We start from the raw sequence: 24,232 nt of genomic DNA, 5'->3' as shown, positions 1-24,232 counted from the left end.
CCACCACTGCCCCCCCCCCCCCCCCCCCCCCCCCCCCCCCCCCCCAATTTTAATTCCTAGGAAAACTCCTGGATCATAATAGATTAAAAAATACTTGCACATAGTCAGAGCGCTTATCAAAGTGTGAAATGGGATCTCTCAGTCAACATCTTTTGTTCGGTTTGCGATCGCGTTGGATCACGGGTTCTCAAACTGGGCTCTGCGGGCTGCTTTTGTGGGTTCCGTGGGCACCCACACTGGCCTGTCCCCCCTTTTTTGGTATGCTTCTGGCGGACATGTGTGAAGCAGACACAGTAACTGATTTATTAAAATTCATTTTCAAAGCATTACCTCTTAGCTCGTTCCTCAGTATCGTGCCGTTGACATCAGTGCCGTCCGCAGCACAAGCCAAGATGCTATGCACCAGTAACTGCAGCGCGTTTGTTGCGACGGGAGTGCTGGTGCTGGTGGTTTGTCTGGTAAACTTTGCAGCATACCTTTTACAATTGCTGCATCTTGCTGCACCAGTGCATGTATGCATAGAACTCCGGCAAGATGGTATGGAAGGCATGGCGCACAAGGCGACACATGTTACGTGGACTCATGCATGTGGTTCTGAAAGTGTGGGCCGCACCGCTGAGCTAGCTGAGTCCAGCTAAGACAAAAAAAGTTTCCACATCTCATGAGGCGTTTTTCCGGGCGATCAGGCGGCGCTGGGGCTAACTTCTGCGGGCCAGCATCCCGTGAGTGGCGAGCCGCACCCATTGGACAACATCGACGCCCTCCCTGTCCTGGCCAGACAGGAGTCGAGCGATGATAAAATGAGGGTCAATATCTCGCTGTCCCCATTCCCATCACATTACCCATAACCCTTCCCTCAGTCCCATTCCCACAACCTATCTATGTCCCACCCCCTCCGCTACGTCCCAGGGGAGATCAGGGGAGTCTCCCCGGGCCTGCTCCCCTGGCTGTGGGTCGCTTAGTAGCATTACCCTATTTTTTTTATTTTCCCACCTGCGGGTGGCAAAAGCACAACATTGCCTTCGGGCCTTTTCATTTATATTACGATTGGGTTAAGCCTGTGATAGTTTAGTGGCACAGGCAGGAGCTTATTGGTTTACGTTTTTTTATGGCAGCTCCACCATACTCTTTGCCAGCGAGCCCATATGTGTCGGAAATCCAGTATCTGTCAAAATTGCAAGAAAAAGAAATTCCGCCGAAGCCATGCTGATGCCGAAGCACCAATGAAATGCGGACGAGGCCTCATATGATTTTGTCTGCAGCCTAGCCCGTCAGTATGCAACCAATGCCTCTAAGCTTCCTTCGGGCAGCATCACAGGAGAATTTTATGAAAAAGCCGGACACAGACCAGACACACACAGACATGCCATAGTTTCCTTGAACTCTGCGGCACTCATGCTCTAAGGAAGGCCTGGTTTGTGTGTGTGCCTGCTTAGTGGACTTGCATGGCTTTTATTACTGCGCTGGTGTTGCTGGCTAATTGTGCATTTTCTGAGTTATGGTTGTCTTCCTTCCTCCGGATACAGGCTGGGCCACCGCCCCCCAACTTTCAGAATGGAGGTGAGGCATTTGGAGGCATGCCACCTCCACGGCCACCTTTGATGCCACCACCTGGCTTTGGCATGGGCCCTCCTCCACATCAGCAGCAGCACCCACCACAGCAGGGGCCACCCCCCATGAGTGGACCCCCTCCAATGGGAGGCCCACCACCGTCCCTGGTCCCCCCCACCGGGCATGCCACCACCACCAGCCACCAGCATGCACGCACCACCTGCAACGGGTGCCATGGCCCTAGCTCCACCACAAGGTGCCCCGCCACCTCAGCAGCCTTGCCTCGACCTTTCAGGCGAAATATGGGTGGAGACCAAAAATGCCCAAGGAAAGGTGGGTACCAGGTGGTGTTGAGTGGATTGTTGTTAGCATATTCATTCATTCATTCCCCCTAAAGGTCCTCGAAGGAGGGTATTAAAACATGGGGTGTGGTTCATTTGAACTGTTGCTGTGGTCCCACCGACATTTCAGTGAGAGAAAACAACTGTTAGTTTCAGCACATGCAACGGTTGTGCCATGGCGGCTGGCCTCTAGACAACAGTAACCCTGGCAGCCCATTACACTAGAGTTAAACCTGGTTATAACGAAATTAAAAAGTCCGAGATTTTTCGTTGCATCCAGGTTTTCATTACATGCAGTTTTCGTGAGAAGATCCGAAAGAACACTGCAGGACGGAAACCACAATAAGAAATAAATGTAGTGAAATCACCTTGCAAATGTTTACAGAAAACAGCGTTACTCCAAGTCATAAGTGGGGCGAAATGTTTTGTAATTGCGGTGATAGCTCGACTGGGGCAGCAGCCACCACCACCACTACCTCCGCGGCTCGCGCAGTGCCGCTACGAGTAGGGTGGGAAGGGTGGTGGAGCCAGGGGTGCCGCGGCTGAGCTGGAGAACGTGCTAGGCTGTACCACTAGGCTGTACCACCGAACGCGGAGGCATGTGCTTCTACTCGTACGTTCCCTCTCGGTTTCCCTCTCGCTGCTGTCCTAGGAAACGGACTCGCACTGCGTCTCAGATGCTCTCCACCGTCGCCGCTCCTGATGCACGAGAGCTACTGGCGCCGTAATTACGCTAGCACTGCGCGTTCCTGGCAGGACACATGGGGCTCCATACCTCAATAAAAACTAATTCTTATGTTAATCAGTTCTGCTGAACAAAATTTGAATTGCGCACCGTTTACCTGGTTCGTTCATGCCGACGGTCGCTTCCTCGGATGAGCGGCAGGTTGCACGAGGGCAGACTTCTGATTCCAAGAATATCTGGGGCATGTGTTGCGCTGGAATCCGAAACTACAGGACCATTTGCAGTTCACTTTGCCACTAATCAGTCTGGGCCGCACATGAGTGCGGGGACGGTGAGTCCCCCTTTTTCACTTTGGATTTTCATTGGGGCTATCCTTGTGATTGCATCGTTACACATTTGTTGCTGTAAGTTGTGCACAAGCTGCGATGCCATCCTGATGGAAACTACAACTTCAAAAAATTCAGCGGCGAGACAAAGCACGTGGGGCGGGGCAGGTGGGGGGTGCACGTTGGCTCATATTTGGAGTCAACTTTCTTTTTGGCAAGCACGAGCTACGTGCTGGACGGTAGACTTTTAGGAGGCAATATATGGTAATCACAAAGTTTGGCCAGTAAAGGTAGTGCATTCCCGCAACGAAATTTTTTACCTGGGTGCATTTTTTTTGCTGTTGTCAGTTAATTCAAAAACTGGGTTAATTTGAATATTTTGTGCAGTCCCACTTACTTCGAATTAATTACATTTCCCTGTATTTCAAAAATGAAGTCATCGCTTGTATTTGCTGTTATAATTGTGGTGTACAGTTTGCTGTTTTAGAATTGTTGTAGACAGTAAAAGCTCGTTAATTCAAACTCGCAGGGGAGCAGAAAATTGTTCAAATTAAGCGAAGTTCGAATTATCGAATGGATGCTAGAATGGGCGGTTATAGCGCCCCGCCGCACGGGCAGAACCCGAAGCAGTCCCACCTAGACTCATTATCGCGAGCTAGGAGCTACTGCACATTTGTGGCGGGCATTTTCTGGGAATTAAATTCATCCGGTCCTAATGGCAAATGAAATAGATTGATCGGCCAGGTATGCGCCAGAAACAAGTACTGGAATGCATTCGCGTGAGCAGCGAGCTTTAGTACTGGAATATATGACGATATTTATGCTCCAAGACATGTTTATTTGCGGGGAAGGGTTGTCAGAATTAAAAGTAATCGGCAAAGTGCATTTGCTTGCATTTCTTTTGCTGAGACTCCATCAGCATCATCTGCAGCTTGCCCAAAGCTCCTGCGCAACGTCAGAGTTCTCATTGACAGCGAAGTGGCGTGCTTTAGCATTGAGCTCCAACGCTACTTCATGTGCACTTGGTGGTGGCATTGTCATGTTGGCGGTGGCATAGTCACGTCGCCGCCGTCAGGCTCATCATTACTGTCAGCTATTCTCACTGCACGTGAGCAATGTGATGCCTGCTGGGAGCATGCAGCCTCAACTATATCGGCGTCACTCAAGGGCTACAACGTCTCCATGCTGCTGTCCACGTAGCTCGCGCTCGCGGCACCAACAAAAGCTGTCATCGCCCGAACCGCCATACTACGTTGTTTACACCACGTTATCGCGACCCAGCGACGGCGGCACAACGAAAACCTGGAACGGCTTGCGCCAAAGCATCAGTGGCGCGGGCGAGTGCTCCAGCAGAGAAAACCTGCTATGGCATGCACCGGAACGCGGGCTGCGTGAGCCTCGTGCACTCTGCCTTTTTTTTCTTTTTCATTGTTTTACATCTCTGGCAAATTTGTTGCGTGTTTTACTCGCTGTGGGTCAACTTTTATCTACAAGGAGTGGTGTCAGCCAGTAGCTCTTTGTTCGATTTAATCGTAGCGGTTATCGACTTGTTTGAATTATCGGGAGTTTTCCTTCATTTAAATGCACAGGGCTGTGCAGGGACCTGGGCATCAGTTCGAATCAACCAAATTCGAATTAACGAGTTTTTACTGTACTGGGTATTTTAAAAAGTAATTTGTTGTAATGAAGGGAGGAGACATAATGTGATCATTAACTCAGAATACTGAAAAATGCCTTGCAATTGCCTTCAAGCATAAACACTGTTTAATTTTTTCAGTCATACTACTACAATGCTCGTACTCGAGAGTCGGCTTGGAACAAACCGGAAGGACCTGGTGTCAAAGTTCTTAGTCAAGAACAGATTGAGAGCATGGCTGTTGCTGCAGGAGTTGCCCCTGGTGGAAATGCTGCTGCTGCTGCTGCAACTGCAGGTAAGGCTTCTTCAATAAATAACACGGGTTCCATTATCATTGGGAGAAAGGCCTCTTCTGCTAATCCCCAGTGTTGCCAGGTACCCGCCGATTTTCCACTAGGGACAAGCTTTCCCCTTGCCTGGTGATCGGCTTCTGTGGGGTTCAAATGGGTCTCTACGGGGGACATTACCTTTGAGAACCGGCAAATCTCAAAAAAGTATCTTTGGATTAGTACTTATTTTGTTAGTACTATAAGTTATACACTACCTTTTCTGCAATTATCAACGCCTAATTCACCGTGAAACTGCTTCTAATGGAATTTATAACAAGCCGCAGCAGCCCCCGATCCACGAGCCAGTGCCGAAAGTGCCCCAACTTCCCATGAGCACCATTCCTCAGCCACTGAACAGAGCACCGCCATCTTGGTTGTGTTTTGTTTGTGAATTCTTGTGCTTTCATTCGCTGCCTACGACGGCGGCGGCGTGGTTGAAGCATGGCTTACTTGTGAATGGGGGCCTCTCGGCAGAACTCAAATTTGAGGCTGTTATTAGACGAAGCGTGTGCTCCTCGAGAATGTGGCAGGTAGTGCGACTGCTATTGGCTGCTGCACGTGATGACGTGGTGGTCTCCTCCGACTGTTTGCATTCTCTTCACCTTTCTTGCCATTGCTGCCTTTATGGTCTCTCACCGTGTCCTTTCAACAGTTTTGTGTAGCCTGTCAATAGTTGCGCGATCATTCACGATGCATGGAAAGAAGTTCAAGATGCTACACATGCTCTTTGTGCAGAAGTGTTCTGTGAAGTTCTTCTGTGTGACACCACACTCGGTGCTATGGTAAAATTTTTCTGCAAGGAAATTTAGAAAAAATCTTTTCTTCTTTCCAATTAACTTTCTTCTGGGTTCTTATAGAGAGCTCTGCCAGGTTCTCTAGAGCTACTGTGACATGTTTTTGATAATTTTTGCTTCTGCATCTGACAGACTGAGACATATTCAGCAGATACATTACACAACCTTACACAAAGTACACAAAACTTTCGGGAAAATTCCGTTTCTTCGTTTCTTCGGCAGTGTCTCATAGCTGGAACTTCAATAACACTTCTGTTGGGCCTAGTTGGTGCATGATGATAATACAGATGTTGCGCCAGTCCTTGTGTTTCTCTCGTGTGTGTGGTTCGTCTAATGTTTTGCGGACATCGATCATCTGTATTATCTCATAGCTGGGGCAATCGGGCCATGATCGCTTGTCCCATTCAAGCAGTTTATTGTGCCTTCTTGATTGTTTTTGCTAGTTGGAAGGCATTCGCACTCTTCTAATTCTTATGCTCAGAAGAGGTCATTCAGGCCGTACTTAATGCCTCCAAAATAGTTGAGCACATACTCCACCTTCAATGGCTTTGCAGTTCGCAAAAAGAATGAACATGCAACATACCGCCCACAAATATATCTTTGAGCCATCGCTGCTTGCCATTTATCTTAGCACTGTTCGCGAGGACAGGTATTTCATAAGGGCTTTTAATATGTTCTAGTTTGCCTGATTTGGCCACCTTTAAAAATTTTGGGTACAATTTCCTGCAGCTCGGTATTCCCTATGCTTGAGGGTCACTAGTTTTCAACAGTGTTTCCACATAACTGCAGCGTAAAAAATTTACGAGCACAAAAAAGGGGAGAAACACATACGACACGGACAAAAGCTGCAACAGTGTGTTGCTCCGCTCCAATAAGCTGTTTCCATTTTCCTGCAACGCCTGTCATGCAGCTGCAGATTGCTTCGACCAGGTGCCTGGCCGGTGACAGCTGTGTAAGAAAGAGGAACCGTGAAAACTTGCCTAAGCGAACAAAAAAATATTTCTTCAAGTTGACTGATTTCAAGGGTGTTGGGAAGCATGTCTGCGTCATGCATTGGGCCGACACTTCACGCCAGTCTTCCGCCAAAACTTCCTTCACATCGTGAACATGGCAGGATTAAAAAAATTTGATGCCTTTAGCCAGGTTTACTCTTCGAAAAAAACTTGTGAACCCAAAGGCAGACGGAACCTGGCTTCTATAAGCAGTGGCACGCAGGTGCCTGTCGCCATACAGTCATGGAAAACCGTCTGCTACCGCGTGGAGCCATCTCTCTCGAGACGCCAAACAGGCCGTTGGTGGCGCTGAACGCGAAGCGCCTGGTGGGCGCACGGGGCCTATACTCCTGTAACTTGAGAACAAGTGTGCACAAATCCATGAGATTTGGTAGTTCTTCAAATGTTGGCTCTATGAGCCTACCCTAAAATTTCATTCAGATGTCTCGAGAAACAAAAGTTCTTGTTCAAGGGTAGCTTATTCCCACCTTGTGTAGCCAGAGCACTTTGTGCCACAGCTGCCCACTAAAATTCATCATCATCAGGAAGGTGCCTCCCAAATATCCACATCCTTATCCCAGCAAACTTCCCAGCCTCTCCACCTGATCATTGGCTGCTTCCTCCTCTCATAGAATTCATGCTGTGTTACCATAGAGGGCCATCGGGTATATCTTCTCCACATTCAGTGGTCGGAATGGTGCGCCATCGCCTTAAGGGGGAATGAGGGTCTTGAAAACTTTTTTTTTATTTCTTAACATATCTTCCTGAAAATTGGCATGCAGATATATCTTTGAATGCTAATCCCAAATATATAATCAGATTTTATATATCTCATCTAGAAATGAAGATATGGCAAAATAATTTATGCCACTTAGGTCTTTTCTTACGGGCCATTATGGTGATTTCTTAATTAAGAAAACTAGTTTTAAAGTAATGCTGTCATTCTTAAGGGCCCATTGCACATCCTAAAGCTAAAGAAATTTTTAAAAAGTCATCACATAGGTCATGAATGAATAACAAAGTAGGAAAAAAAAAACTGTGGGAGTAATTAGCTTACATCTGACCTAATTGCTAGTCTATTGGGTTTAATGAAAATTGGAAAGCTTTAGGATGTAGCTGAGGTGTTGCTGAAAAAAATGATACCTACTTCAATAAAATCAGTCAATGCAAACATTATGAAAAGTTCCGTAAGGCAAAGGCATTTGATCGAAAAAGCGAAGCTGAGAAAATTGCATTCAAAGTTTTGCTTACTCTGCCATTTTTGTTTACTGATCATATGGAAAAATTTAATGCTTTAGCATGCCGCCCAGTCATCGCTGAACACAATAACACCAAATTTACAGAAATCTGTTCATGTAAAGATTATGAAAACCTCTTTATTGCATTGGCACTTGACAAAAAAAAAAAAGCTCAGAAAATCACCTGCTATTTTCTTTGAATCTGCCACACATTCACAAAAGTCCTGGGCAGTAGTCCTGGGTGCTGTCAGGCTTGTGCTTCTTGGCCATCCTCTTCTTCGCCTTTTCAGCATTGGTGTGACCCTTATCAGACCTGCACAGCCTCTGTTTATCTTTTTCAAGGCTCCTACCAATGAGGCAGCTCCCAGGCCTGTAACCAAGCTGTGCTGCAACAGCTCTGCTGGTTGTTGCCATTCCTTGGTTGAAGCGAGAAACTGCTTCTTGCGAGGTTAAAAACAGGACAGTGAGGAGTGTCTAATGCAATGTTCAAGCTTCAGCTTAGAGCGCACAACGTCTTGGCGCTCTGCCAAGTTCGCCGAGCCGCCCCCCCCCCCCCCAGCTTTCCTCAAAATATATATATAAAAAAACAAATGATGTTATCAGCGGCGGCAGCGGCTTGGCGCGCTGCCAAGGTCCGCGCTGCGCGTGCTTGTCGAAGCGTTGAACACGCGAGCTCGGTTCAGCCGCGTCTCGGCACGAAGCGGCGTGCGCAAACGCCGAAGTCGACGTTAGGCTTAGGTCAGCCGGCTCGGCCGCTTCCGACGACACGGAATTCGAAGCGGCTTGCAGCGTATCAAAAGTCGATATTTTCCACGGGCTTAGTCCAGGCACATCCACCGGCACTGCAGGGACTTGCGGTAACACCGAAGTTGACGGCGATCGGCACTGTCCAGCTGCGTCCACCGGCGAAGCTGTTGTTGGCGAGCTCAGTCCAGCCGCATCCACCGAGGGTACAGCAGCTTGAGGCATCCCCGAAGCTGCAGTTCTCGACGATGCAGCGCTCTACTTATTCCATGCGTGTCTCTTTTTGCCGACTGCTTTTCGCGTGCTTGCTTTCAAGCGCGCGTCTCGGGCCATCGTGACACACGGAACAAAGACACCAGGCAGGCAAATACACGCAAAAGCACGAAATTCGAGGCTAAAAGAAGCGATTCAATAGCCAAAATATCTACAATAACGATAAGGAAAACGGCAGAACGAAAAATACTAGGAAACAAAGAGGAGCGCGAAAAAGGACGGGCGTGCAGGCGAAAGCAGACGACGGGAAGGAGACATACAACGCGGCCGCGGGGGGGGCAAAGCATGCGTCACGGCCAATCAGAGGGTTGCGCCTCGAGGAGGCGCCGGTTTTACCCAATCGGCGGCTGCCTCGCGACGCTTTCCCCCCTTGCGAACGAGTGCTGATAGCTCCGCTGTGCGAGGGTCTACAGCTTGCCGAACGGTGCCAAATTGGAGAGCGGGAAACCAGCTTTCAAACGAGACCAAGATGGCGCCGATCGGTTCGCGTCGCGCGGAGCTACGGCAGCTTGAAAATGGGGCAAACCTTCGCGCTTGGCGTTCAATTTGGGCCCAGCGACGTTCCTAAATTGCCGTTTTTTTTCATACTTTGAGTTGGAATTCAGCTAAAATATTTTGTAGAGGCATAGTTGGGACGTTAAAGACTTCAAAATCGCAATTTTTGAAAATTGCCATTTTTGACCATTTTTCGCGATTTCAAGACCCGCGTCCCCCCTTAAGGGGTCCCTGAAAAGGGTGCTTGAGGTGAGCTATAAGGTTCTTGCATTATGCAGAGTACAGGCCAACGAGCATTCATGCCGTGTACAGGACCTCAAAATGTGAGTTGATAATTTACAACTCCCGCTTCTGCGCCCAGCGGTGACCTGTGGTGCTGGGCTTTCGCCTGCATCCGCGCTTGTTACGTCATGTAGTGCTCGTTACATCAACAGCAAACTACTAGCACTGGTTTGCGCGCATTAACAGCCGGCGGAGGAGCGCCGACTTTTCAGCGTGCAAAAAGTGACGAGAGGAGAGGGAAAGGCGCGAAGACGTGGAAATTTGCTCTGAACTGTGAATAAAGCTATAACGCGGGTGAATTCTGCTTATGTTGTACACTTGGATGATGTGATGCTTTTGTTTTAGTATTTATTTTGCTTTTTGTTGTGATTGTGATGCTAAATGTTGATATGCTACTGTAAATATTTCATTCGTGTTGATACTTTAGTTTTTTTTTTTCGACTGCCTCACCTGTTGCTGGCTTGTGAACAACTGAGGCAATACGTTGCCTCTGCAATGTGGGCATAGGTTTGCCTCTCAAGCTGCATTCAAGCAGCTGTTTTCCCTGTGCCCTCTTTTTCCCAGTGATACCTGTACCACTTAGAGCGAGAAATAAACTTCAATTTCAAATTCGAAGTTTCACTACAGATAACTCGGCTTCTAGAAAGCGCATTGAAAAAATTCTTGCTGGGCAATATTCGTGATGCGACGTCTTTTAGCACCCTAGGCACATCGCATCTTTGTTGACACCCCCTTTCGCAGCCCCTTTGAAGTGGCCGCAACTTTATTAGTCCCCCTTTCAGAGCCACTTCAAAGGGGCTGCAAAAGGGGGTGTCAACAAAGATGCGATGTGCCTAGGGTGCTAAAAGACGTCGCATCACGAATATTGCCCAGCAAGAATTTTTTCAATGCGCTTTCTAGAAGCTGAGTTATTTGTAGTCAAATTTTGAATTGCAGCGTCTTCGTGCCTTTACCTCTCCTCTCGTTGCTTTTTGCACGCTGGAAGGTCGGCGGTCCTCCGTTGGCCCCACCTCCGGGAGAGAGTTTCCGGACCCGCTGGAGCTACGCGCCTTATTGGCTGCAGCCATGGTAGCTGCCAGACGTATGAACGAATCTGACCAATAGCCACCTCTCAACTTGTATACGCAGCTGCGAGCGACGGAGGAGGGTGCAAGCTTGAAAAAGTCACTGGGAAGGGCTCGCCAACTTTAGCGCTTGATTGTGGGTCCTCTGCTGTGTGTAGAAGTGTATTATTTGGCTCAGGTTTTCATGACAACACAGTGTAGTGATTGAGCGAATTGATGGGCTCTCCTTGGAAGGTGTTTCAGAGGCCCGTTAAGCCTGCTACATGCTGCTACAGGCACTGTAGAACCCTGATTATATGACTTTCAGGGGACTGCTTGAAACAGTCCTGTAATAGAAAATCTCGCATAACTGACTCATTTGCATAATAAATACGTCCACAACTCTGGCTTTCAAAAATTAATTTAAATTCTTTTTCCTGCGCGTTATAAAAGCGCCTGTTTTTGTTCTCCGAGAATTGTGTTGCTAGACCTAATGTGCTCTGCAATGAACATACAATTGATCTCCTTAATGCTTTCATTAGCGAAGCGCATAGAAAAACGGGCCAGGTGGGCTGCCCATTTGGTTTTGCACTTGGTTCTTTCCAGTCCAGCCTATAGCTGAGAGATGTGCCTCCCTTCCCGTACATCCTTTCTTAATTTTATTGGTCACACAGTGCCTGTTTGACTGCTGATGTTTCAGATGTTTTTTCTTAATCTAAATAAAAGCTTTATTTAGGGATTTGGTATCTTATGTGCATTTCTCTATAACCAGATTGATTGCATGATTATTGTCTATTTTTGATTACCGAATCATCAAACCAGCCTGTTCCCTTGGTTGATTTAGGCCTCATGTTGCTGTGATCCGGCAACAGGTTACATTTAAATGTGTTTAAATGTCATTGCTAAGTTTGCACGTATGCTGCTATATAATTAACCTTGGCATTATTTTGACTGGCTTGTGTCACTACTTGACGCCATCCCTCTCGTAGAAGTGATGTATATCAGGCATGACAGTTAGCCAGCAGGACCTGATCTGGTTTGGTTGGGTTTATGGGGGTCTAACGTTTCAAAGCGACTCGGGCTATGAGGGACGTTTGCCGCACCATGCTGCCTGGCTGTGCTTGCAACAGAAATGTCTTGGTCTTCTGTAGCATCCACGCCAGCAGCAGCGGCACCTCCGGTTACATCAACCACAAGCCCTGCCACATCAGTCCAGGTGGTGACAAGCAGCAGTGCACCGCCGACGCCACAGCCAATTGCCACTGGCAGCATGGAAAGTCAGACTGCTGACAAACCCCCCACGAGCACTGCACAAGGGGGTGAGTCAGAGCTGCCTGAATACACTACAGTGGATTCTAGGGCATTCAGCTCCTTCAGTTCTTTTTTTCGATCTTCAGAAGGTGTTCCTGTCAACAAGAGGTGCATTGAAAAGGCTCCTGTTAATCAAACCTTGCTTTATTTTTTAAACAAATTTGCAGTTCCATTTGAGTTTTGAAGTATTTATTGTTTCTTCAATTTTTTTTTTTTTTGACTGAACGTACACGTGTGAATAGTGCGCTTCACTTTACAGTGGTATATCTGCTCGTTATATCAGTTGATAAATTTGACGCTGTCCGGAACCCCCCTGTGACAAATGGTTCGGCCGTAATGGCCGTCCGAAGGTCCTCGGACGGTTTGGGGGCGAAAGGTCGTCGTTGTGAATCCCAAACATTCAGCTCAATTAGTAATTTTATGCTCAAGAACATGCAAAGTCATTTGACATCGCTTTGAACATTCTGCGTCAAACGGGTGGCCCCAAATTTTATGCAAATGGTGGTCCGGGGGGGGGGGGGGGGGGTCCACTTAAATGGCCGCTATACTGGAATCTGATGCACAACTAAACTTGTGGCTAAATTTTTCTTCTGTTGCATTGGCTGAGTTCCATTTCTTGGCAAAGAGCAATAGCGCTGGTGGACGTTACGCTGCAGCAACGGCAACGCGCTGACATCCTGCCGCTGCTCACAGTCGCAACTGAACCAACATCCACTTCCGTTGTTTCGACCAGTCAGGTGTGGCCGCTGCAGCAGATTATGACGCTTTTTATTATGACACAAGCTAGGAATACGGCCCTATGTTGGTGTGTCATGCCACTAATACATCGAAAGCACAAGAACCCTCAGCCTTTCCATGAAAGTGCGCTGTTCATTGTTTTGCACGGTGGCTTGCATACATTGGCGCGCATTTTAGTGGCTTTATTTCACGCACTGCATCAAATTATTTCATCTGGATTAAGAATTTTTGGAATATTTTGCTCATTTAGCTGCCTATTTACAGTCCTAGTATCGCCTGCATTCTACAGTAGTCACACACAGTCTCTCCTCAGAGCTTCATGGTGTGCCGAGCCTTGTGCAAGAGTCTCATTGCAGGACTGAAACTGCTAGTGTCAACATTATGCAACATGTTTGGCTATACTGAATGTCGGCACACAGAAGAATACGTGGACAGAGTTTATAATTGTCAGTTTTTATTGTTCTGTTTTTTTTTTAAATTTTGCTATACCATATCGCGTTATCCATAAAGCCTAGAAATTTCACATAATGCCTGATATTTGAGTTTGTTGCTCTCGGCTTTCAGAAACGCCGCGAAGGTCACAGGCAGGAAATTGCAGCTGTTGACATGACTGCTTTGATGATTGCTATCACTGGTTGGAAGTACCGTAAAAACCGGACTATAGGTTGGACCGGAATATAGGTCGACCCCCTAACTAACCAATTCTAAAAATGAAAAAGATCTTTTTCAATGGAAAAAGTACCGGAAGACATCCTTACATTGAAACAAATGCGACTCGAGAGGTTGCACAATGGTGACAGTATTTAATTTCATTTAAATGCTGCTTGTATGTACACCCGGCAAATTTTTTAACAATATCGCGCACCAATCGGCCCGCGTGTTTGTTTCTGGCACAGGCAAGTACGGCGCCGTAGAGCAAAGCCCTCCTCTTCATGAATCGCCGCAACCAGGATGGCGAGCCTTTGAATTGCGCCCTCGTGAGTCTAGAGGCACGCGCGATCTCTGCCGCTTTCACGCGGATGCATTCGGCAGTCACAGGCAGCGATCTTGCTCGCAGCGCAACGTTTCCTTCCTATTCTCGATAAACTACGGTCTGCCCACGAAATGATGTTTTCTTCTGGTTGCTGCAAGTTGTAATACGCAGCTTCTGCCTCCGCCAGTACTGAATGCTCTTTTCAGATACTCCAAATTCGCGCTGTGCCGCCAGGTTCCCGTGAGCTTCCTCGTACTCAATCTTGTTTTTCTTGAAGGCGACGGTAAATTGCCGTTATCTTCCGCTTTGCATCTACTGAAACGCAAAATGGCAGCACTGTTGCTGATGGCGATGGTGATGGAGGCTGTTGACTTCAGCCACCCATTGTTGCAAGACTTCCGTATTTTTTCCACCAATGACCGGTATATAAGACGGGGGTCGACTTTTCACCATGGTTTTTTGAAAAAAAGTTCGACCTATATTCCGGTTTTTATGGTAGCATGCTTCATTAATAAGCCCGGGTGCCTTGAACCAGTGTGGAGCAAGCGTGGGGAAGCTGGTGGGTAAGGAAGCGTTTAACGATAAAGTGGTTCATTGGAGAGCTCTTTGAAGATACAGTAATTCCTCGTTATAACGAAGTCAGCGGGACGGCGAAAAAATTCGTTATAAGCGATAATTCGATATAAGCAACCACCCGAGAAAATCTAAAGCAGTCGAGCTATAATTGTGCCGCAACGGCGAGGAAGTCAAAATACAATGTATTCAGTGAACCAAACTTTATTCAGGTGCAAAGAAGGCAGTGAGCTTTGGCTGTTCCAAGTTCTTACCGTGCGCGTGCAACCCCTGCTCTAATCTGACCAAGCATTGCACGAGGCTGCGGTCGCCACCCAATCAACCTTCGGGGTATTTCGAATCGCGAAGACAGTGGCCGCTTTCATGTGGGGAAAGGGTCGCGGAAATGCCGTGGCTCGAGTCAGGTTGTGTGTGTTGTGCTCAAAAAACGATTAGCCGCTTATTGTAGGTACGCAGCGCGATTGTGAAAACTGAACGGTTTTGCAGTGGGGGCTTCGCATGATTACGGGCAGTTTTTTTTCCCGAGGTGTACAGCTGTGAAGTTTGCAATTGAGTTCTTCGGCGAGAGTTTTTCGGTGCACTCTTGTCGACGACACTGTGCTAATTCTACGGTTCGAGTGTCAGTGTTCGCACAGCATCGCGTCCACGCCGTTGACAGATGTCTAGGAACAAAATTCAATCACCCTAACACGCATTTAGACCGTTTGTCTAGTCGGATGGTGCGAATCAAGCATGACCGGCTCGAGAAAATCGCTGGGGAAACACCGTGGTTGCACTGGCCCGCCATGTTGACAGCCTACTCGCCGCTGGCGACGCTCGGATTTTTCGTGTTTTCGGCAAGTTAGCGGTCGATTTGCGCCGTCAAAAGTGTAACGAAGCTAGAGGCGGTGTTTTATTGCGAGGAAGGCCGATTATGACAAGCGGCAAGCAAATTTCTAGACCGGCTTCCCCAAAGTCATCTTCCCGATTTGTTAACGTAGCTCCTCGCGTCGAACACGGCAAAGGGCGTGCGACCAGGCAGCAGCTCGACAACACCGTTGTTCACGCTTGCAAGCGCGTCCTGTGGGTCGCCTTCCTGTTTGAAGCGAAAAGTCTCGGGAATGACGTTGTTCGTGTGTTTTCGAGAGTTTCATCTGTTTTGGCTGATGTGAAACGGTTAGGCTTAGCGAATACTACGGCAGCCAGGGAGCAGCTCTGTTGGTTGCTGAAAGCTCACCTCATTTGCGACTCGGAAGCGTGAATGGGCTCATAATCAGAGGGACACTTCTTTTGTGTTTTTTTGGCACGTTTCAGTGCCAGCAATGTTTTTTGGAGCGGTAAAATTTTGCTCACCGAACGTACCCCTTGGAATGCTACGGCGCTAGTCTGCCCGCGGTCTTTTGGTCACTTTTCGGCATCCAAGAGACCGCGGTTTTCTGGCATCGCAAAGCGTCACGAAAATTTTATTTTCGTTTGGATTCTGTGACGGGGGACACCAGCGATGCGACTGCGACCGATTCGGGTGCGCTTCCGTTCGCATCCGCAATAAACAGCTGGGGGCACTCGGCACTCGCTTTGTACCCGTTACTAGGCAGGTCATTAGGCGTAGGTTTGGTACTTTTGTGACCTGTGCTGTGCCTGCCTGAGACTAATTGGTCGGCGGTATTAATTTGTCACTGCATGCGCAAAAGGGTCGCCGCCGCTCGCCACTTTGCTCTAAGCGGGTCAAGCTCTTCGTGCACTTCGAGTAATGCGGCTTAAAATGCATGCGTTTGGGTCGGGATCGTAAGAAATTTTGAATAAGGCAATATTTCAAGTAAAGTGATTTCATTATAATGAGAGATTACTGCATGTAGACTGTTTATACTAGGAAGAGAATGCTGCGAGTGGTGTGCCTGACGTAGACAACTTGTTTTATGCGGCACAACAGATGCCGCAAACGGAGTGGAGCATGGTGCGACTGCCTCATGCAGCCCTGTATTTCTAATAGACCTCTCCCTGTCTGCAAACAAAGTGACGTCAGGGGAGCACATGGGCAAGGGGGTGCGCCGAGAGAAAACGAGCCTGGTTGGCAAAAGTGGCCTTCACAATCAAGTCTACCTGCTGTGTGGAGCATCGCGAGTTGTTCGATGACGTAGTTTTTCCGCCAATGACTGGTTTATAAGACGGGGGTCTACTTTTCAGCATGCTTTTTAAACTGGAAGCTTTACTACGCTAGCCAGCTCAGCTTGTCTCGTGATCGCACTTCAGCCGTATGCCGTGGCCGATGAACGACCTTGGGCCATCGTTGCCTAGCAACGCCGCAGCCGCACTTCAACAGATGGCGTCGCCGTTGACGCCGTCACCGTCGCTGCTCGCTCCACCAGATGTGCTCCGCTGGGGTAGAGGGAGAGGAGGTGTCGCCTCCCAGGGGGGTATATATATATGTGTGTGTGTGTATATATATATATATGTATATATGGTTCTCCTCAGTGTATTGTAGTCGTTATGGAGAGCGTGAAAGACGCAAATGCCAGAAGAACGTGCCACACAACTCGAGAAGCGTTGTAACGAAGATGCGACTCGAAGTCGTGCCACGTCCCGGAGTAACTCATCAACTGTGGAAGAGACCGCTTTCAGTTCTTGAGAGCGTCGAAATGAGACGCTGCGTAGACGACGTGCCGAGGAAACGAAGCTTTCACAATTCAAGTGGGGTTAACCAGAGCTAAACCACAGCCAATTTTTTTGAAAAAAGTTCAACCTATATTCCGGTTTTTACGGTAGTCACGTCGCCGCCATCGGACTCATCACTGTCGGCTGACCTGCGATGCCTGCTGGGAGCATGCAGCCCTAATTATATCGGCGTCAGTCAAAGGCTCCAATGTCACCACGCTGCTGTCCGCATTATGGGGTCACTCTGCGTCCAGTCGGCCGGGAAGGCGAGCTTCTGTGCCAGCTACACGCAGGTGTTATTCAAGTACGCAACACGTTTCTCCAACCCGTGGCGCAGAGTCGCAGTCACACCAGGTCCGGACAAAATAGGCAACGGCAGGGCACGCTAGGAAATAGTTTATTATCCTAACGCGAGTCAAAGCACACTGCGGAAGAATGTTCTATCCGTAAAATAGATCTTCAGTAGCTCACCAAGTCGTTGACGTCGACCGGATCTGGGTTCGGGGGCCGGCGGGCAGCGAAAGGGTTCTTTAGGTCAGTCCGGTCAGGTCCGGCGGTGAGAGTCTTTCCCGTCGCGAGTTCCCCCTTTTATCCCCTCGGATATTTCCTCCCTAGCAGCAAATCGTTGCCGTCAAGCTTAGGCATGCAGCCCTCTCCGCAGAAGGCAGCGCCCTGCCGTGACGTCACGTTCGTGCTGGGGCAGAAATGAGCGGAGTCGCAGGGGTGCATTCCGTCCACATTCCTGGTGGCCAGCACGTGCATGGAAGTCAACAATCGCCGCTGGCGCGGAAGGCAAGGGGGGATACCAGTGTATCCCACAATGTAGCTCGCGCTCGCGGCGTCAACAAAAGCTGTCATCGCCTGAACCACCATACTACGTTGTTTGCACCACGTGATCGCGACCCAACGACGGCGACACAACGAAAACCTGGAGCGGCTCGCGCCAAAGCATCAGCAGCGCAGGCGAGTGCTCCGGCAGCGAAAACCTGCTATGGCATGCACCGAAATGCGGGCTCCGTGAGCCTCGTGCACTCTGCTTTTATTTTTATTTTCCATTGTTTTAAATCTCTGGTAAATTTGGAGCGTGTTTTACTTGCTATGGGTCAACTTCTATCTACGAGGACCAGTGTCAGCCAGTGGCTCCTAGTTCGAATTAACCGTAGCGGTTGTTGACTTGTTCGAATTATTGGGAGTTTTCTCCCATTGAAATACACAGGGCTGTGCCGGCACCCGGGCGCCAGTTCGAATTAACTGTAAGTTTGAATTAACAGAGTTCAAATTGATGAGCTTTTACTGTAGTCTCTGACCACTCTCTGTACACCCGACGTGCTCAGCATACGTGTTTGTGAAGCCATGGCCAACTCATACCTGCCAATTGTTCCGAATTTTTCTTACGTAAAATGTATGAATCTGGACCCATATTGTGATTTTACAAATCTTGTCGTCAACCGAGTGGCGCCTAATGGCTGCAGTAACATCAGCGTTGATATGTGTAGAGGAAGCCACTAGGGAGAGCTGCTCGGAGAAGCACCCGACCCTCTCATAAGTTGTGCCACTAATACACTGCATGCAACTCCTGTTGACACAGAAGCAGTACGGTGGTGGCAAAGATGCCATATTTGCAGGAAACCTGCTCCAGAATATGAAGTCCTGCTTTGTGGATATAAAAATGCAAATCCCATGTGCTTTGAGCACGGTCTCAGATCCTCGATTTAAGTCAGTGTGCTACAGTCTTCCTAGTGAGGCACAATGGCTGAAGAATCAGGTCTGTTCAGCAGTAAAGAAAAGTCTTCCACTGGAAGGAGACATGGATTCCAGCATTACTGCATCTGCACCAACTGCCGACAGTGATGTGTGGAGCGTTTTTGGACCTTTGGCCCCGACCAGCACTGTGAACACTGTATCAAGACGGCCACTGCTAGAGTTGGAGGACTACGTACACACCTCTGAGTCCTGGAGCAGAAAACCCCTACTACCTCTGGTGAAGAACCAGTGGCAAGGAAACCTTTCCACAGTCTGTACCCGATTTCCACAGAAAATACCCGCTTTGATTCGAAAATATACGAACAGAATGACTATTCGCTTCGTATTCGCTTCAAACTAGAAATTCACTATTCGCACATGCCTACTCAGGGGCTGTCATGGCTCAATCTGGATGGGCTCCTAAAGTGGTGCTGCGTTGCGGCATGACCTGCTCGACAAACCGATCGCCCATATATTCGTCCCCAGGCCTGAACTGCATGTTACATTGCTTCTGGCACCCCTCTGACATGCGCACAGCTGCAGGTATTTTGATGACCTGCAGGCCCCCGGTGATAGGCTGTTAATCTGGCTACGATAGAGAGTCTGGCCAGCCCGGAGCGGCGGTGGTAATTGGCTGCGCTTATCAGTCAGCCAGCCGTGCTGCACACCGTTTAGAACAACGATCGCGCTGTCGCGGACGTTATTTGTTTGTTTATTGAAGGCTTATCAGTTGCCGCTTCGGCAAGGCTGTGAAACCAATTCGGGATTCCCTTGATTTCCTCCGTGTTATACTTCTCTTCCAGCGCACCGATATTCCACACCAGTCACCTGCTGTTTGGCGTTTGTGTTTCCTCACGTCCGGCCACGTGTGAAGAAGCTTTGGTGCTATCTTGTCATAAGCTGAAAGAAGCTGCATGTCCGTTTTTTTTTAAAAAAGAAAAAAAAGTGTTGCTGGTTACCCCCTGCTGTCCCGTTGTCGTGAAGGCTTTACTTATTTGAAAGCCTTCAGTCTGGCAGGTGTGCCAACTAACATTCACTATGTAAACATAATGGAGGTAGTTAAACTGCCCACGCCATAGCAAACCAACCTATGCATTATTTCTTAATGACCAGTTATCTTCCTGGTTTCAGTGAGGAACAGTGCTTTTCGTTGGCAGAAGGAAAGAATTCTCTGACGTGCTGAACTGCTGTAAGGATGTTGAGTCCCTTTGCAGCAATGTTCGAACACAAGGCCGGGAGTAAAGTTGCTCACTAGGAGAGAGACGCTCTCCACATCCATTGCCAGGGCGTTTGTTGCAGTCACGGCCTCTTCATCGTTGTGCATGACCATGCACCACTACTGCTGCTAGCTCCCCCACACCACACCACTGATTACTCCTCTTCCAGCAAAATGCATTCCTTAGTTTGTGCGTGCGGTACTGCAAGTGTAGTGGCACTAATGGCTAGACACTCCGGCAGCGAGAAGCACTTCGCACCTACACGAGGTAAACGCTTTCAACGGGAAGTGATCTTTTCTTGTCTGGGTCTCCTCCGTGACTGGCTTGATACTGCGGCAGTTTGTTACGGGGCAGTACCGCCGCTTATTCTTCCACTTCGGATCTGTGGCAGTTGAAGTGTCACAGGAGCCCAAAGAGACCAATTAATGTAAGACAGTTAAGTCTAATTTGATGCAAATGCTTGCTTTTTAAGCAAAACGGGGCCAGCGATTAGTAGCCTTCTTGGCTGACTCGGAGTTGATACTGTTGTGGTCACTAGGTGGTGACATGGGTAGCGACAAATTGCGTTGCAGGTTGCCTATATGGATGGGGCGAGTTTGTGGCTCTGTGGTTGTTGTGCTGTGACTGCTTCGATCATTCTCAGTTTTCGTCAGTTGGAATATAAAAACTAAGTACACAGAGGACTAGAAAAAAACGCACGACAATAAACATTAGGCTCAAAGCCAGCCCATGCAACCGTACCTGACTGCACTGCGTATGGTGCAGCATGCGTGATAAGGCTGCTGCAGCGTTAGGCTAAGGTTAGGCTAAGGCTGCTGCAGTGTTAGTTGCCTTAGGCTCCTAACGGCATGGTTTTGTTTTCATGTCTTCGCGGTTTGCGACAGTGTTTGGGTGATTGGGGTCCTTCACGGGGCTTGCAGTCCAGCTAAAGCGATGTGTGAGGGCTAAGCGAGCTACATGTCTTTGTGAATGCTGCGTTTCAGGCAGCATTCCACAACTGGTGCTTTATCTCGAGGTTTGAGATTTATTTTAGATAAATACATACATGAAAAGGGAGTGCAGTTGTATAGTATTGCATAAGGAGGTCCCAAAGTGAATGGGGACCTCCTAATTAGCAGATAAACATGCAAAGCAATACAAGTTGGTCATAAAAAGTAAGCATGGATTAATAGACCAGATAGGAACGCTAACAAAAGGCAAACATCATATAAAATTGTAATGGTTTGAGAACACATAAACCAGTCAGTGTCAACAAATACGCTATTTTAAAAAGTGAACAGTAACTAGTAGCATGATTTTAAATAATACACCATGTGCAGATAAAACAGTGCAAAAACTGAGTAAAAGTAAAAGGCAGAGGAAGAGCAGATTTATATTAGACTTTGTAAACAAGCATTGCTTCACTGCGCTTTTAAATGACGGGGAAAGGCAACGTTTTTGGTATAGCAGTGGAGCACATAAAAATGTATAGTGTCAAAGCTGATTAAGGTATTTCAGAGAAATTTTGTGTTTAATCATTCAGTGGACTTCCCAATAAGCATGCCAGATTTCATTGCTGTACACCAAAGAACAAAAAAGTTCACCTTTGATCCCCACCTTCCCCCTTAAACATAGAAAAGAAGTCAGAACTGCCTGTGTTTTGGCACATGATAGCAGAGGATAGGCTTCTTGAGCATTTCGTGATACATTTTGGAGGGTTTTTCGCATTCCAAAAGATGAATTTCAATGTAGCAGTATAATTCCACTGTTACAAAGTTAATGAAAATTTATTGGCCCAGTTATATTGAGGTTTAAATTTATTAAAGCCGTGCTCTGTAAATCAAATCAAACAGCAGATGTGAAGTTTTGAATGTTGATGGATGCCTACAGGGGAGCAGCCTGCTGCAGCCCCTGCAGCTGCCACTACGGCCCCGCCTGGACCTGCCCCACCGGCAATTGCTGGCAGTGGGGACCCACCGCCTGATCGGCCCTCTGCACAGCAGCAGCAACAGGAAACTCCAAAGGGGGTGCCCCCTCCCAGCCCTGGCTCTCTGTCAACGCTGGTACAGCCACCTCTGGCTGTGCCTGCACCCACATTCAGCCTGCCGCCACCGTTTGGGCTGCCCCCACCACCGTTTGGGATGCCCCCAGGTATGGCGGCAGTCTCCTCTTTTTGCTGTGTAAATTAACCAGTCAACATAGGGACCTTGGTGTGGGCGTTCTGTCTGGAAATCTAAAGGAAGCACTGTACCAAACTGCACAGGACGGGGAAAGTCACCTGTAGCGTCAAACAGGCATTGTTGCTAACACTTGCGTCACACCTAAGCTGGAATGGCACCTGAGCATACGACTAGAAACAAGCATGCAGGAGCACAGCAAACTGGCGAGCCCCATTGAAACCAAAAGCAGTCCTTGTTTACTTTCGGTTTTATTTCACCTTTAGCCGCTTAGGCCGCATGGTGCTGACTACAGCGGATGCAAGTGTTTAAAAGGGGATGCAGGTCGGGAGATTGGAGAAAAAAATTGCGAAAAAGTCGATTTTTGGAAAAATGGTTTTTCATACTAAACACACTTCAAACTCAATCTCAAAATATTTTATGCTCAAACTGACCTCGGAGTACGAAAAAAAAAATGAATGCTTGGAGAGTCGCATGGCTGCGAGAATGGCGGTCGGGTCTCTCTATGTGCGCGGCATCTTTGGGGCAAAGCCATCCCCGGGCATTTGCTGTGGGAGGCGGTGAGAGTGTGCGGCTGCACCTGTTTGCGAGATGCTGATCGAATCCAGAAGATGCTTTTGCTGGCTACGCAGAATTCCACATAGCCGTTCTGGCACTCCTGTAGGTGCTTCCGCTTCCGCGAATAGTAAAGTAGTCAATATTCGATTCGAACCGCATGTTTGGTATTTGAAATCTCGGGAAGTGTCTGTCCCAAGCGAATAACTTTTTCGGAGCTTTTGCTTTGTACTTCAGGATAGCAACGCGGCATGCGCGCTACCCAAGCCCCGACTCCGTGCTGCATGCCTGCGCTCCTGCATATCTGCCGGAACCGATCTGCGCTGCTTGCAGCAGAAGACACGAGCAGGGAGAAGCGCGGCACCCAGATCTGTACCTGCCAGGTGCCTGCCGCAATTCTGCGTGCATCAATAGAGAGATTTAGCATAGCGTGATCCACTTTCGTGTGCCGCTGGTGTGCATGCACTGAGTGGTCCCGACTAAAGCCACTAAAAAAGGTGATCTAGGGACTTTAGTCCCGACAGTGCAGGCGTGCAAACAACTGGCCAGTTCCTGGCGCCTTGTACAGTAAAACCTCGATAACCCGGATCTCGCGGCACTGGCAAAAATGTCCGAGTTAAACGAATTCCGGATTATCGAATGTACTGTAGAATCTCGGTGATACGAACCCGGTTGATACGAATTTCGGTGTGATATGAATTCGTAAAATTCCCCTGCCGAAATGCATTGTGTACAATGGCCAAAATTCGGATGTTCCGAACACTTTCCCGCGTCGCACCGGATGATACGAACTTCAGTACCACGACCGTCGAGCCGCCACCGGCGCAGTGTGCGCCATTGCCGGTTTGGGATTCCCCTGCAGCAGGGAGGCTGATGAGGCAAGCGAAGCTTTCTCTAGTTTTTGGGGGCGGCCTCTTCGCCTTTTTCTGTTTACTTTGTTGTTGCCCGAGGCTAGCACCGCTGCTTATTGGTCTGTTCGCCCTGCGAACCAGCCAACCCAACCGGTCGGGCGCGATTTGTCCTCTGCACATTTCTCGTGTCCCTGTGCGCCCACTCCGCCGGTCTTTCCGCTACAGCCAGCGCGCAGACCGTCACACCAGCAGCAGCTTACGCTTCTTTGTTCCCTCGTGCGCGACGACTACGAAAGTGCAGTGTGTTGTTTGCATGTGTCGTTTTACGAGCATTGATCGAGTCAGCCCGAAAGGTACTGCAATCAGTACGATGTTGCAAAAGCGGAAGGCACTGTCCTTGAAGGACAAACTGGATATTTTAAAGAAGACGGACGAAGAGCCCAAGAAAAGGCACATTGACGTGGCCAAGGAATTAGGCCTGCCAATTTCTGCGGTGTCTACAATCGTCTGTCTGCACGACCAAATTATGCAGAATTGGAAAATACAAAAAGCCCCGATGCTTCAAGGCAGCCGATAGTTTGCTGGAATGGCAGGCTGTATGGAATAATGAAGTAAATAAGAACCTACACGTGGTAAAACCCATCTTTGGAGAATGGAAGACATGCGCACACCAAGGACCTTTCACTAAGGTAATTTTATACTGTTTTCATATTGGACACACGCCTGACACACAACTTCTTACTGAAAATAGATGA

At 48.4% G+C, this 24,232-nt stretch overlaps 1 protein-coding gene across 1 annotated transcript in view; it reads left to right on the top strand.

Annotated features, from left to right (window-relative positions):
• The window catches only part of LOC144110263 (transcription elongation regulator 1-like), a 151,089-nt gene that overhangs the window by 15,320 nt on the left and 111,537 nt on the right, over positions 1-24,232 (top strand). Inside the window, 5 exon segments of the mRNA XM_077643107.1 lie at positions 1,527-1,718; positions 1,720-1,884; positions 4,681-4,834; positions 11,881-12,048; positions 21,785-22,045. Coding sequence (XP_077499233.1) covers positions 1,527-1,718; positions 1,720-1,884; positions 4,681-4,834; positions 11,881-12,048; positions 21,785-22,045 — 940 coding nt within the window.

Source organism: Amblyomma americanum, chromosome 1 (genome assembly GCF_052857255.1).
Source record: "Amblyomma americanum isolate KBUSLIRL-KWMA chromosome 1, ASM5285725v1, whole genome shotgun sequence".
Taxonomy (NCBI): domain Eukaryota; kingdom Metazoa; phylum Arthropoda; class Arachnida; order Ixodida; family Ixodidae; genus Amblyomma; species Amblyomma americanum.
The sequence above is the reverse complement of the archived record's forward strand: the minus strand, read 5'-3'. Positions and strand labels throughout refer to the sequence as shown.